The sequence below is a fragment of the Sander lucioperca genome, chromosome 9, assembly GCF_008315115.2.
Source record: "Sander lucioperca isolate FBNREF2018 chromosome 9, SLUC_FBN_1.2, whole genome shotgun sequence".
Taxonomy (NCBI): Eukaryota; Metazoa; Chordata; class Actinopteri; order Perciformes; family Percidae; genus Sander; species Sander lucioperca.
The window spans coordinates 8021494-8037327 of NC_050181.1; the positions used below are offsets into that span (position 1 = coordinate 8021494).

General features: G+C 37.8%; 2 protein-coding genes and 1 long non-coding RNA gene across 3 annotated transcripts in view; 1 reads left to right on the plus strand and 2 right to left on the minus strand.

Moving 5' to 3' along the window:
- The window catches only part of LOC116046212 (protein THEM6-like), a 217139-nt gene that overhangs the window by 100160 nt on the left and 101145 nt on the right, over nucleotides 1-15834 (minus strand). The gene's annotated exons all lie outside the window — the stretch shown is intronic.
- Nucleotides 1-15834, minus strand: part of LOC116046249 (vasoactive intestinal polypeptide receptor 1-like) — a 25110-nt gene continuing 9276 nt past the window's right edge. Inside the window, exons 3-13 of the mRNA XM_031294541.2 lie at nucleotides 14480-14587; nucleotides 12394-12494; nucleotides 11473-11570; nucleotides 11034-11166; nucleotides 9913-10066; nucleotides 7163-7223; nucleotides 6943-7012; nucleotides 6216-6310; nucleotides 1943-2072; nucleotides 1038-1079; nucleotides 1-781 (exon numbers count right to left, since the gene is read on the minus strand). Of these exons, the coding sequence (XP_031150401.2) occupies nucleotides 656-781; nucleotides 1038-1079; nucleotides 1943-2072; nucleotides 6216-6310; nucleotides 6943-7012; nucleotides 7163-7223; nucleotides 9913-10066; nucleotides 11034-11166; nucleotides 11473-11570; nucleotides 12394-12494; nucleotides 14480-14587 (1118 nt within the window). The 3' untranslated portion in view covers nucleotides 1-655. The remainder of the gene's footprint in view (nucleotides 782-1037; nucleotides 1080-1942; nucleotides 2073-6215; nucleotides 6311-6942; nucleotides 7013-7162; nucleotides 7224-9912; nucleotides 10067-11033; nucleotides 11167-11472; nucleotides 11571-12393; nucleotides 12495-14479; nucleotides 14588-15834) is intronic.
- Nucleotides 11870-15834, plus strand: part of LOC118495838 — a 17968-nt gene continuing 14003 nt past the window's right edge. Inside the window, exons 1-2 of the long non-coding RNA XR_004898282.1 lie at nucleotides 11870-11927; nucleotides 14704-14709. This is a non-coding gene — a long non-coding RNA (uncharacterized LOC118495838). The remainder of the gene's footprint in view (nucleotides 11928-14703; nucleotides 14710-15834) is intronic.

Genomic DNA, 15834 nt, shown 5'->3' on the forward strand with positions numbered 1-15834 from the left:
CAGCGACAGTGGCTCTGCAAAATGGTCTCGGAAAGAAACATGTTTTGGTGGAACATTTGCACCCTGCAAAAGAAAACGGCACATATAATATTAAATTAAATTAACTGTTCACAAAATGCAGTAATTTGAGCTATTTAAATTCAGTCCATATCAGTCCTGCACATATTTTCAGCCTGCAACGAAATAATGAAACTGCTTATGTTCAGTGCAACACAAAACAATTGAACAAGTTAACCTCATTTTACATAATTAAGCAAAGTTCAAACACTCACAGCCGTCTCTACATAATCCTTCAACATTTGCTCATTTTTGTACTCCAAAATGTAAACAGAACCATGTAAAATCATCCTCCTGAAAGCTCCGGGCCACCTCTGTCTCTACTGTTGTCTTTCCACAGTGTCACCATGGCATCCTCACAAATCAAGAACCAGTGTGAATGTGTGCTGTCATGGTCGTTGCTGCTGCTGACACTGATATATATTTTCTCAGTCACTCACCAGTGTTTATTACGCTCCTCTCACAGAGGGGTTGTTGAATTAATTCCATCAGCAGATTGAGCTTTGCCTCTGATAGTTTCCTTAACATTCTCACATTCTCAAAACAACTTGTATCTCATGGATGTTCTCTTAAAAATCATACTGAAGAGATGTTGCCACTAGAAGGAGGCCGCCCGAGCCCCCCCGTGGGCTCGAACTGTGATCTGAGTGATACTTCGCTTGGCTGGGGTGAGATGATTTTGATTGTGACACTTCCACAGCCATCTCCGCAGCTCTGTTTGGACCTGTAGACAAACACATGCATGTAGAGCTGTACTGTAGGAAGAAATAGTCTAACTAGTTTTGTTAAAGCAATTCTGTGTACAATGTACAATTGAGCCCAGTGGCAGTATCAGAAAAAACACTGCAGCAGATAATGTAGCATTACCAACTTGCAGAAAGGCACAGATGTTACAGCTTTATGTAGTTCTTGTCTCTTTCTGTCTATGATGTATGTTTGCAGGACTTCTGTGCGACAACATTGTGCCTACATTCACTTACCTCTCCATTCATGAAACAGTAAAGTAGTGCCACCACAAAACCCTGCAACACAAGAGAAATGGTGACTGTTTTCAAAGCATAACACTACAATCATATACTGTATACACACTCCACTTAAATCACTACAGTTAGTGCTGATAGTATGTATAGTCAGCCTCAAACATAAGAGAAAAAAGGTATAACTCTTGGGTGTAAATATCTCAAATAATATGATTTTGGAAAATCTGTCTCAGATTTGGACTGATTTTAAGCTTTAACAAAATTGTTCAGGCCATAAGATGTTCCTTAATTTTATACACACTTCAAGTGACAAATAAAACATTTGAAAGTTTTAAAATGTAAGTTTCACTACATCACTACATTTCACAGATTAATATTTTGGTTAATCTTTTAGTTGCATCAATTTTATATAGTATGTCTGGCTATCAGAATTGAAGATATGACCTTTCTCTTATACAAATGAATCATCATCGCGATGAGTCATGAATACAGAAATATTACCAGCCTTAAGAGGTGTTCCAAATTCTATTGAAACTCTAACATCCCTGGTTAAAGTTTGGTCATTCCCCATCACTCCCTTCCTTTATTTCCTGTCATCTCTCGACTGTCACATCTTAATAAAGGCATAAAATTGTACCAAATTAAAGGTAAAGTGTTAAAGATTATGTTAACAAAAGAGATTGAATTACAGGAAATGGCTTACTGGGACACTTAAATAGAACAGAGTTATTAGTAACACCTGTGCTTTTCCTTCTATCACAAGTCAAATATCTGCTGTGAATAAGGACTGTCTTTGAGAGCATTCTACTGCAAGCAGTTTATATTTGCTAACTTTTTTGTGATTTGTCTTAATTTAGTCTTTAAGTCTGGTCTTTGTGTTCTGCTCCCTCACTATTGTTTTATACCTGAAAGGATCCCAGCCCCAGCTCGATGTAGAGTCTGGCTGCCACTCCAGTGTTCTCAGGCAGGAACGCGAATACTGTGTAGTGCATCCCAAACAGAGGGATGAGGAACAGGGTGGATTTAGCCAGCCTCCTGAGGGAAACAAATCAAGAGGAGTGAAAGAAAGAAGAAAGACATCAGTCCAGGTAATGTAAAGGCACAACCTCGGGCTAATCCGTGTTAAAGGCCCTGAAAACACATTTTCTTATTCAGCTTCTTCCTCTGAGCGATGGGTCTTTCATGAACACATAATCTGTTTCACATTAGAGATTTCTGTATTTTTGTTTTGTTTCTTCTTTGCTCTTTTTAGTCTTACGAAGTGGGTGGGGATCCTTTGAAACAGATGATGTCACATACTCCAATCAGGATGAAGCCACTTTGATTGATTGTCCTAGATTTGTTTGCTAACGTCACCTTGCCAATGTCAATCAACTCAGCAAATTAACTGAGTGTTTCAATCTTAGACTCTTGATAAATAATAACTAATAATGTTTTTTTTACTCTGACTATAATTGTTGCTTCTTAATGTTTAATGTTAAAGAGAAAATTTGAAAGTTTTCAGGTGCCTTTAAAGTAAGATGATCATCTCAACTACAACAATCTGAATATGTACTAATAATGGCTTTTCACAGTTTGTTGCACAGTCACCTTTATCAGTGTCAGTCTAATCAGTGTTTCAGTTTTAAATGCCAGAATGCATTATTATGCCAAGTTTCATCAAAGGTAGACCGGATTTGACAAATATCAAATCCTCACTAAACAAACCGACCTTTAAAACAACACCATCATCAGTGGAATAGATTAAAATGTCAAAATACAAAACCCTGATGCATTGTGCTCAAAGTTAGTTCAAATCAGATTAGTGATGACTGAATATTGTGTAAATGTTGTTCTTTAATTGTGGTGAAATAAGATTATTGCACCACCTCTGCACTATTATACATCCCACAAAAATTACAAAATCACAACTACCCCTGATTAGTACCCCTGTCTTATTCTCTTAATCCTGTTTTTCTCATGTTTATTCTTTAATGTCACAAATATGATAAAGCTAGCTGGGCAGTTGGCACATATCTGCTGATCTAGTCTCACAGCCAATTCAAAAAAGAATCTATCACAGATCAATCAGTTAATTTAACCACAATAGAGATGTCTGCAAATGGTCTTGTTCTCTGGTGATTATATTATATTAAAAGCTGTCACAAGGACGTGACAAGTTATTTGAATGTCCTTAAAAACAAAAATAATCTCTCCGATCAGAAATAACATCACCACTTTGGCTGCTGGAAGATTAAAGACTTAAAAAAAAGAAGGAAATAAAAAAAGGTTGGATTAGGCTCAGGCCTGTAATAGGATTGTGTTTGTCTTTTGTCACACCTGGGATCCGTCTGGATCAGATTCAAGTTTGTAAGAGAGATGAAGCTTTTGAAAGTGTAAAACATTCATTGAACTGGTGGAACCTTCCTGTCGCCCTGCGATGCAGCAGACATCTATTCCTGGTATCTGGTTCTATTTCTATGTGCTGCTCTCATTGTAAATAAATTCAGCTGAGCTGGAATCTGAACCAACCAAATTTTAAAAGGAAGATAGGATTCACTCCAGTAAAGCAGCATTTCTGAGCTCCAAGAGTAGATTCACAGAGGCAACATTTTTTCTCTTAAACTGTGAGGAAGACTTTAGCATTTTATCAAGGGTTTCATCGATTCACTCTCCTTTCCTTCTCCATACTAAACCCTTCAAAGTTTCTTACTTAGCGGTTTTATCTCAACACTGAACAATTGCTTCATAGTTTAAAAGAAGCACTTACTGTAGAAGACTTAACTTTGTCTCAAAATGCATTGTATGGAGAAAAGCAGGGTCTGAAAAAGTCAATCACTCTAATGAAGGACTAACATATTTTATGTTTTTTAACCGTCTTGCAGCTCAGTATTGTGTTGTGAGTGTTTTGGAATCAAACACCTATTCACGGTGGTTTATATCAGTAATCTTTTCTCTACTGATGTACAAGAGATATAATTTAGTTCTTAAAAAGACACTTTGTATTTGTGTGTTCTTCTGTCCCAGTTTTATAATGATAAATTTTCCTTCATTAAATCCTGCCAACCCGCCTGTTCCTTAGAGAATGCAGTGCTGAAGAATTTGATTTTAAGCTAGCTGTGTAGCTGGGGGAAAAAAAAACATTGCCTGCAAAGAGTTTTAGTGACAACAGCATAGTGAGTATGGTAATCTACAGCCATGCTACTGTAACACATCTAAAGTTGTACTTAAGCACAGTTCTTTAAGCTAAATGCTAATATCAGCATGCTAACCAAAATCCATAATGCTAACATGTTAACAATGACAATGCGGATGTGTGGCAGATAATGTTTACCATGTTTAGCATCTTAGCTTAGAATGCTAACATTTCCTAAACCAAATCAAATAATCTTTATTGGCATCTATATTGTTATATGTAGGTCTACATTATTGCCATATCTTAGTATTGACCCAGTGGTGTTGCTATATTAGTAATTTGTAATTACAAACAGGGGCATAGCACAACATTCTGGGCCCTGTAGAAAGTAATTCTCTATGGGCCCTACCCCACATCCACAGCTGTTCATTCTAGCATCTTTTTGGGCCCTCATCACATAAGGGCCCTGGGTACTCAGTCCCCTTTACACCCCCAGTCCGACACCCCTGATTACAAATCATCCTGAGGTGGAATTAAGTGCCTGTACAGAATCGCATGGAAATCCAACCAATAGACTTTTTCATAGCAAACTATTTTGTCATAGTAGAAAAAGCACAGATGCTACTAATAACAATAATGATGGCTTTGTTTTATTCAAGTGTCCCTGTAAGCCATAACAGTTAACAGTGAGCTAGCATGTAAAATAACAGGACCCGGAAACTGTAGCAGCTTAATGGAATTCAGCCATCATTCATTTTATTTTATGTTTTTCAATTTATTTTATTATTTACACCTGTGTTTTTCCAACTGTGACATTCAAACTTACATTTCACTTTAAACCACAAATATTAACCTCATGATGGCGCTAAAGAAAAAGTCCTCTAAGGTCAAAGGATCACATTCATTCCTACATTTTTGGAAGAACACAATTATTTTGTAATATTACTGAATATTTTGTCTGTGATAACTTGGTTTCAATATTTACACCTATTCTTCCGAGGTGCTGGCTCGCAGGCAGACATAAAAAAACGTGAAAGCCATGCAGTTACATAATCCCATCTAATTTTGATAAAACCCCAAATAAAAAATTGCATCAGAGTTATGAATGCACAGCTTTTCCAACATATTTTAACTAGAAGATTTAATCTTTCACTTTTGGTCACTTTGTGTTTTTTACAGTTAAAAACTGTACTGTAACTTAACTTTACAGATTATTATAATTACTTTCTAAAAAAAAAAAAAGAGCCTTACTTACAAAATGCTGCCATAATCAATAAGCATCTCATAAAACTCTTATATCTTATTAAATTATTATTATGTAATGTGTGATTTATCAGTTAGTGGCATTATGCAATACAAACCACCACTATTGTAAACTCCATAAATAATTTAATTCTTGAATATAGAAACTGTTATCTATCTTTTTTTGTTATTATTCATAATTTCTCATCAGGTCAGATATTAAAATCCTCTTACTTCCTAAATAGTTAAATGCCAGAGAGAACTGGAGGCAAATTAAAATGGAACGTCACATACAGTATGAAGCATTTTGTCAAATTCAGGGAGCTCTGAAGTCAAGCCTGCCTTAGCTGATTGGTATCAGCTGCTTCTTTCATTCATTTATTACAATCACTTTAATCAGCTGTTTGGATGTTACCTCCCAGCAGGCAGCCAATGTCATTATTAGGTGTACAAGGCAGCCTTTATAGCCTGACAAGTCTCATTAGTTGCTCTGCTCTTGTCAACACTGTTGCAGCTCCCTCCATCACCCCAAACTCTTCTTACCACTCTATTGTGTTGAAGCATTTGGTATTGCTTTACTGAGATATAATATTTATCAATTTGTTGGTTAAGAGGGAAAGTTCTCCCAGCAGAGTCCTTGTTGCTGCTCGGATCTTTGAGAGTGACTTTTCCACCAAACCTAGTAAAAACCCTGTGTAACCATGTTAAAGTTCAATTTCCATGTGTGAGTGTCTCTGGAGAAACTCTGAATATGGTTTAGTTTTTTAAGAGGGACAGTTTTTAAGGTCTTGGTCCAGTTGTGTTAGTAAGTTGTGACTCACATAAAGTGTCTGGTGTCATTGTTCCCGGCCATCGCTGAAGATTTAAGCTTTTGAACCAGGATCCGGATCACGTTGACGAAGATGACTATGTTGACCTGATAGAAACACATGCACACGTATGCACAATTATCCAAATAACAAAATCCACAGTGAGTGAGAGAAAAAAAATCACCCAATATTTCAGTGCTACTACAGCTGCGAAAATCTGCCAGCGACAGTCAACTGAATGAAGTAACCTTTATTTAAAAAATTACTATTAATTTTACCTACTCTTGTGGTATCCTAGCTATAATGACTTACTAGAAATACAAACCTGTAAAATATATTGTTAATACTTACTGATTACAAATAATGTTACATTTCCATACCTTGTTTAAGACTCAAGTAGAATGTAGCTGTTAATAATGAACATTTCAGTAGGAGGCACTACTTGTTCAGAGAGAGAGAGAATGTTCAGCATATAGGATGCTAACTCTGTGTCAGACCGAAAAAGGGAATAATGCTAGCCGGAGACATGTGAGAGTAACTTGTAAATATGTCATGCCAAACAGTTAAGTAAAGCCTTTAAAAGTATTTGGATGTTGTGGACATTCCACTCTTCTCCAACACTCTTATCATTGTAAATTGCATGAACGCGAGAATGGAGAGTTCGACAGACGTAGCAACTGTAACTGAGAGGAACGGAGCTTAGCAGACAGTGATTTAGTAGAGGTACAGTTTCACTTACCAGCAGCGTGGCTGTTATTGGTCCTTTGATAATCCACCAAATAGGAACATTGTCTGTGTCATCCCAGCAACTACAATTAAAAATTCAATTCATTGAAATCATGTTACACTTAAATCAGACACTGCAATAATTACTACTAGTACTACTGTTTAACATGCATTGGTACAATGTTATCATAGCAGTGAATTATGAGAAAATATAGTTATGTGTTAACTCGTACCCTCTGTTATCATAGAAGAATCTGGTCAACACCCAAAGTATAAGAGCTGTTGACGGGAGCCCTGCAACGTAAAAGCAGAGATTAATTATTAATACATTGTGTATGTGTCAAGTAAAATTCATCTGAACGACACTCGAGCCCCAACTGACATGTATTTATAATTAAAATGATCAGAGGTATATAAAACATTGTGAATTAAATGTATCTGTCTCCCACTTGAATCTTCATGCCAGAAGAAGAAACAGACACAGGATAAAAGCCGGAGTCGGAGAGAGAGCAAAATGGTACAAACCTGAAAGAAGCTGATAAAACACATCAGAGCCACTCTGAATACTGGGTAAGCACCACATCAAACACACACCCTGGGTTCCTTGTCAGATTGTAAAACCACAAATACTGGGGAAAAAGGTATTTAGGTCCATATTTCCCTTAGCAACAAGTGCATAGTTTCATGTTTGAATTAGGTTTGAATGCGTTTTGTTAGGTTCATATGGTTGAATGGAGAATATGTCATGTATCATCATAACTATAACCACTGACTCTTACAATAAGCAGATTGGAGTACAAAAAGCAGCATGACCTGGAGAATTTTTGTTTTGAATTGTTGGTTCTGTTCGCTAAAAGTTTAAGAAACTCCGGCTCCTCACTAAAGAAAACCAGCTTCTGTCTACACAACATATTAACAGCTATATGCCTTCACTGCCTAACTAAACACAGCCGGTAGTCGCTCAATTGTATTGTAACGTTGTGGTAATAGGACCGAAATGATACAGGCTGTGGAACGTCAGCACTTGAGAGTACCAGCTTAAACAGGGATATGGGAAAACCATGGAAATCCGTTGACTGAGGATACACGATAACACAAAGGGAAAGCACTCAAAACATCGGTAGAGAGCTCAGTGCAGTGCAGCAAAAGATAAGGGAGAAAACAAAGGGAGACCCAAGGAAACACAGGAACAGCTATTGTGTAAATAAAATGTTGCCAGGTTTGTGGAACTGAATTATTGTCTGGAAATAGATTTCCAACAACCCAAATGTGAATATATTGTGTAATAACAAGACAAAGACAACAAGAAAACCTTCCAGTATCACTCAATGTGCTGTTATACAACACCACAAACAACGGGCTCTGGAATGACCAGCTGAATCACTTTCTCCTCTCTGACACAGTCTCAAGTGTCTATGTTAAGCTTCACAAAGGACTGTTGTACTGTACTTGTATCATCATGTTTTGTTATTTATTAGGATGAGTGTGCTGTCGAAACTAAACCAGCCAACCAGATGGTTTAGTTACAAAGAAGCATAGTGAAAAAAACGACTCTGCAAAGCTAGCTAACAAACTATCAGAATCTTCTTTACATCATCAATGCTGTACGTAGGGCCTTGTCGTGGTGTTTTCAGAGTGTGTAAATAACACAGCCTGATCATGTTCATGACGTATCATGGTTCATGGGCTCAGTGATTGTGGAGTGCACCTCCTGCTTACTCATTGAGTTCAGCAGCCCCTCTCATCATTTCTGCTGTGCATTTAAGCTGATTATAACCTCTGTCCATCAGCATGCAGTGAATACTACTACTGCCTGTCACAATCACACACCTTTGTGAAGCAGGTTTCTCTTTTGTGTCAGCCACAAAAGCAGGGAGAGTGCAGGGGCAGAGGGGTTGTTTAGATGTTAGTCTGGTCTGCCTGACTCATTAAAGCAGCCATATTATGCTCATTTTCAGGTTCATAATTGTATTTTAAGGTTGTACCAGAATAGGTTTACATGGTTTAATTTTCAAAAAACACCATATTTTTGTTGTACTGCAGTGCTCTCTCTCACTGCTGCAGCTCCTCTTTTCAGCTGGTCTCTGTTTTAGCTACAGAGTGAGACCTCTTTTCTTCTTCTTCTTCTGTACTATCTTTGATTGCACTTGCACATGTGCAGTAGCTCAGATGTAGATCATGTCAGCTAGCTAGCTCCATAGACAGTAAAAAGGCTGTTTCTACAACTTCGGTCAGTTACAAGGCAGGATTAGCTGGGAGACTTCTAAATGAGGGCGCACATGTAAGTAGTTCTTTTGTAGATTATGGTGAACTTGTGTGTGTTGTAGCAGTGTTTTGCTATTGAGAACGAGGTAGCATGCTAGCGTTAGCATGCTAGCATTAGCATTAGCATGCTAACGCTACGAGCTAATGGTTGCGGTTAGCCTGCTCGTTTCGGCTTGTGACGTCACAAGCCGTGCCGATTTTGAACAGCTCACCCAGAGACTGAAGGCAGGACACATTCAAAAACCGTATCTCACTCTAAACAGCATGGGTGGATTTTTTTCAAAGTTTGTATGTGTGTGGAAGCACCAGAGACACAACATAATACCCCAAATCCCAGAAAAAGTGATTTTTTCATAATATGGGCACTTTAATACTTTATCTGACTGTGATTGTGCAAGTTAGAATCTATGGCCCGACCATGGCAGTGAAATATCAGTGGCCTAACTATGCTGTGTATGGATAAATCCATGGCGCAGTGGTGCTGAAGTAGCAGACAGATGGCCCTTCTGTCAGTTTTGTCTCTCTACAGTATAATATTCTCTCAACTATTTGGGGGGTTAGGGGGTCGAACCAAAAGAGTCGTTCATGTTTCGCAAACAAATCACCTACTGTATATATGTGAATATTATGTGTATGTAGATATCCAACCATCACCTGATTTTTAGTCTGTCATGGGCTTGCACATCCTCAGACTACCTCTTCAGTCATCTCTACTCACCCCATCCAATCAAGATGTACCACCAGAAGTATTTCCTCTGAGAGACGAAGGACAGGGCCAGCAGGGTCTGTAGATACATGCCCTCCACCAGCAACCAGAAGTAATTGGCCAGGATGCTGAACTGGAAGAAAGCTACAGCTGACTTGCACGCTGTCTAGAGAGGGCACAGTGAAGTAAAGTTAGCACTGGTCTGGATGTGTCATTTTGTAACACAAGGCAGTACAGTAGAATATGAAAGTAGTTTCAATGCTGTCTGTACTGCAGCAAAGGCATTAATAATACCCTTTAATAATATACTACATCTAACAAATCCTCTTCATATTCCGTTATTATATTATGAATACACTAGGCACTATGACATGTGTAACCGTTTAGTCAGTGTACAAGTTGTGGCAAAATTTGTGATTGTTGTTAAGACAAAATCAGAAAGCTAATGCATCAATGACAAAAAAATCCTTTGTATAAGAGCTCAAATGTTTTGCTGCAAATTGAAATTCTTTCATACAAGTACTACAACTACTACTACTACTCAACTCTACACATTCTGCAGAAAAGGATGATGCTTAATCTGCCTGTTTTGATTCACTGTTTCCATCAGCATCTCTGGTCCTTTCAGGGAGGTTTAACCAACTTAAAAGCAAAGCCTTCAAAGTCCAGGCCATTATTGCATGTATTCTTCATACATTTACATAATTCGGTAATAAAATATCCTTCAACAAAGCACTGTCAGATCTACTCAGACAGACAGAGAAAATATAATTGAAGAGACATCCTGGTGGAATTCCTCGGTTGGTTATTGATTGAAGCAGTTTTCACCACAGTGCAAAATATTGGATTCATTATGTATTCCATATATTTGTGTTTTTGACGTCATTGCGAACACTGTCCAATTAACAACCACTCAGTTCTTTGTGTTTAAACTATTTTGTTGCTGAAAGAATTCGTCAATCTTGTCGACTGAAGGGATTTTGTTGGCTATTCATCACTTCTTCCACTTTTTCACTCTCTTTCTTCTAACTTTCTTTTTTTCTTCTTTCTTTGTTAATTCAATCATACATGCACATGCACATGTGGGAATTTGCTTTACGATGGAAACATTATTGGCTAATAAGCGTGCTCACCGTGGACACAGAGCAGTGGTCCAGGGTCTCATCAGCAAACAGAACGGTGTCTTTAATGAAAACAGCGCTGGCTCTCAGGACGAAGGAAGAGAACAGGTTGATGTGGATGTAGTTTCTGGTGCAGTGGAACTTCCTGAAAGAAGCACCAATTCACATGTACACAACCAGTACTACTAATAGATTCCCAAACTTCTATATAACAAAGGCTTTACTGGGGCCTTTACTGATCTGACAGTCGATCATCTGAATTGTATCTGTTGGAACATGTTAGAGTTATATATACTCATCCTTAAAATTGCTTTTTAAATCTTCTTCACCACCACTCTAAACACTCCAGTTTAGGATCTTAAATACCTAAATGTTGTGTGAGTGAGCATCTAGGTTGTTATCCCTTATTGTTTGTGTGTATCTGGAACTGTGTGTGCTGCTCTGGTCTTACCTGAAGGCTGTGAACACCACTATGGCTGTAATGAGGGAGATGAGCGAGGTGGCGTAGCCCACAGTATAAACCTGTCTGAATGTAGAGAGGTAACTCGTCTGCAAAGAGTGAAACAGGCAGTGAGTAAATTGTGATGCTGTCAATTGTATGAATGGGAAATGACTCGATGAGTGGAATGTCACACGTCTGAAAGTGTGGATCTAACAGAAGTGTAGTGGTAGAAAGTAACTAAGAACATTTACTCAAGGACAGTACTTAGGTACAATTTTGAGGTACTTTTCTCCTACTTTATACTTTTACTCCACTGCACTTCAGAGGGAAATATTGTACTTTTTACATTTATTTTATAACTTTAGTTGCTAGTTACTTTGCAAATTCAGATTGATAATACAGAGTCCCACGATGTTCCGTGCATTGTCGTGGACACATGCATCCACTTTCCTGGAACCGCTTGCGTGACAACACAAGTCCACAGCGGTCCGCGGCATGTATGTCTGAGCCTGTCTCCACCGCATCCACCGGTGAGGTTGTCTGCTGTGTCTCTGCCTGGCATACTCTGTGTGTAGAATGGCCAATTTAACCCGCCAGTCCTCATTGATATAGTGACATGTGTCACGTAGCTCTCCGTTGTTAGCACCATGCAGCGGGGAGCCACGAGCAGAAAAGAGCAGCTTAAAACACAACTTGCTAGTGCAAAGTTAGCACTAGCAAGTTGACTAGCAGTTAAGAAATAGATTGTATAGCCTAAAAAATTTTTTTTAATTACTTTAATTTTAGTTTCTATAATATTGTTTTTAACTATAGTATTAATCAGTCATAATTCTTATTGTTGGTTAACGGTTAAACGGTTTATCATAAACATCCCTAGCAGAAACATGAAGAAGCTTAACTGATTGACATGATAACAACATTTGCTTATACCTCAGATTCGGGCTCACTGTTGTCACTGAAAGCACAGGCCTCGTCATAGGGTGGATACATTTCTGACCAGCCATCCACCGTACAGTTCCTGTAAACATACCCTGATGTGGGAGCAGACAGCAGGGAGACAAGATGGGCTTTGAACTGGTTTTAAGCAATTCAACCACTGCAAATATTTTCACAATACATCATACAATCTATTCAGGAGCTCAACCATTTTGTTATTCTTCACTTTCTGTGGCTTCATTTTGTCTGAACTTGAACTTCTTTTAACATGCAGTTTAAATTAATTGTGCTGTGAAATGATGTAGAGAATGGTATAAAATGCAAGTGACCAGTAGCGGAAAATAACTAAGTACATTTACACTAGTACTGTACCTATGTATAATTTTGAGGAACTTGTACTTTACTTGAGTATACTTGTATGCTACTTTTACTCCACTATAATTACAAACGTATGATTAGATTGAGAAACATGGCAGTATATACATTTGTTACAATTAGCCACATAAATCAAAGCTGTATATGTCCTATATGTCTGGAGCTACTGACATTGTGCAACGCCGCTAGGAAAGATCATTCTAAAAAAAACTTAAAAAGCTGATTTTACTGCTTCAAACTGCATTCTTTTCAAGTTTGTGAGCGTAAGAAATGGAATTCTGAAATCAAATCAAATATCTCATATTTTAAATGTTGTAATGTAAGCTACTTTGCAATGGAAAGTTGTCATTCCTGCGCACATTTGGACCGCTACACATTTCCTCTCTTGGACCATTTCCCTCCATTAGTGCTTTCAGTCAGAAAACATTTGATTATTTCATGTTCAAGCCTACTGACATTTTAGTTCTGGTTAATGTCCATTTGAAAACAGCAGGTGTCGGGAGAAGGTTGTCAGCTGGATCATTCCCTGCACTGCTGTGTTTGTGGGATTGTACATCTAAATGTGTTTGCCACAGATGTGTGTGCACATGCAGGAATCAGTTGGACTGTTTGAATAAAGACACAGAAATGCATGGCAGCAGGGTTTTTTTCTCTATTCCCTTTGAGCTAAGCAAACAGGAACTAAAGCTGCTAACTGCACCGCTCAAAGCAAAAACTCGCTTGAGTGATATGCAATTCAGATTATAATGAGTCATGATTTCCATCAAGTTAAGAAAGCAAAGAACATTGTTCCTTAATGATCCTGACCTTACCACCTTTAATGATGCTATTATAATGACAATCATATCAACACAAAATAGTACAAACAGTCCCCATTTTTTGTCTGTGCAGTTAGACTGGAAGACAAAGGTTTCCATATTTAAAAAAAAAAAAAAAATACAAGCTGTCCTATAAACACTATTTTGGAATGCAAATGATTAATACTTGTTTAAAATGTACTCATTATATAACACACAATTATAACCAATCATTATTATGAGGTTATGTTTTTGGTTTGTTTGTCAGCAGGATTACAGAAAAACTACTGGCCTAATTTTTTATGAAACTTTGTGGAAGGGTGTAGCATGGGCCAAGAAAGAACTAATTTTTTGGGGGGGAGGATACACAAATTCTTTTTCACTTTCTTTAACATTGCAAGATAGAGCATGGCCTTGGCAGAGGTCTGCGCTCTCCAAGTGCCCCATCTAGTTTTAACTGTATCTGTTTCAAAAAGGATATTACCTCGAAATATAAAACCTTAAACTTAAAAATCGACAACAATTTTACTCTCTTGACTATATTATTGTAACTTCAAAATATGTCTATCTTGCTGTCATCAGCACCATCTTTCTGGAAACACAAATCCTTCAACAGCCCAAATGAAGTCTGTGACATGTGAACCCTGCAGACAAGATTTGACGTAATTTCTTCTGCCAGAAACCTTCCAACAAACACTTCTTGTCAACAAGCATACATGAATAATTCATACTGTGCTCCTTCATCACAGCGACTCCAGCCTGCATTAGTGTTGCAGATGATATATATTTAGTAGTGGAGCTACTAACCCTTTACCTTCTGTATTTTAACTACCCTATTGATATACATGACTGGAATTGAGTTATTCTTTTCTGTGTTTGTTAAGTTTTGGATTAACATGGAAACCAACCTTGATTGCTGGAGAAATGCTGGAAGATGTCAGAGCATGATATGTTCACCACCTGTCCAACTTCAGCTCTCAGCCAGCAGCCGAGCTCATCCCACTCTGTGTTACATCCTGCAAATACAGACAGAGGGAGGAGCACGGTCAGTCAATAATTATAAACAATAATAGTACAAAGTTACAAAGTTACAAAGTAAACCAGGATTAAAACATATCAAGGCTGCAATGAGGCATACGTATTATATATGTACATCATGTTTTGTGTTTGGCTTTTTTCATAACAAATTCCTGAAGTTCATGTTTTCTGTCAGTCCCATGTCATCACATTACTATCAGTTGAACTGGTCTGTCTGCTGGACTGAAGCAGTCACCCACATTTCTTCAGAAGTCAACATGGCAACATGAAAACAAGAGACATCATCTAATTTTCTCAGTTCTACAGGGTCCAGACAGTGAAGCTTATGGCAAGTTTATCCAGTCTGAAATACTTTAATGTTTTCTTAAAATGTTGTGTTTTGATGTCTAAAATTAGCACTGTCGGTCCGCCACTTTGATTCCTGACAAAAATATTATAACTATTTTATGAATTGCTGTAAACTTTTGTACAGACATTTGTGGTTCCCAGAGGATGAATCCTAAAGACTTTGTGAGGTTGACATTAGTGGTTTTGAGTGAAATCTCAACTCAATCATCAACTATTGGATGGATTGCCATGGAAATTGTGTCAGACATTCATATCTCCCTAGGGAGATACCTGATACCCAGTGTTGTAGTCAAGACCGCCTAAACCGAGACCAAGACAAGACCAAGACTTTGAGGGGTTGAGACCGAGACAAGACCAAGACCAGACCAAACAACTTAAAGATACAGTAAATACACAAGTAGCTAATTTTTATAGCTAATATTCGCTAAATCACTTTGGGTGAGGGGTAAAGAGATTCTGGAGAGTTTTGGCACAGAGGCAGATTGATAACCTTAGCTAGCTAGTTCCACTAGTATACACTTAGCTTACCTTTCTTTATGCTTCCTTACTAAGTGCAGATAAAAACTTGAGGTGTTCCCAGCTGCATCGGTTAGCATTACATGGCAGAATTTACATACTGCTGTGTTTTCTTTTAGATGTTGTTTTGCAAATAAACTCTTTATAAAAATATAATTATTAAAATGTATTAAATAAAACATTATCCAATCACAATAATGATGTTAACACATAAATCAGACGATACACAGGCAATTTAGTGATATCCCTGAAGTTATGATCTTGACCGGTCTAGAAATGAAATCCAGAGTCCTCTTTATTCCGAGACAGAGACGAGACCGAGTAAAAATGTGGTCCACCTGCTGTAAACTCTTAGTCTTGT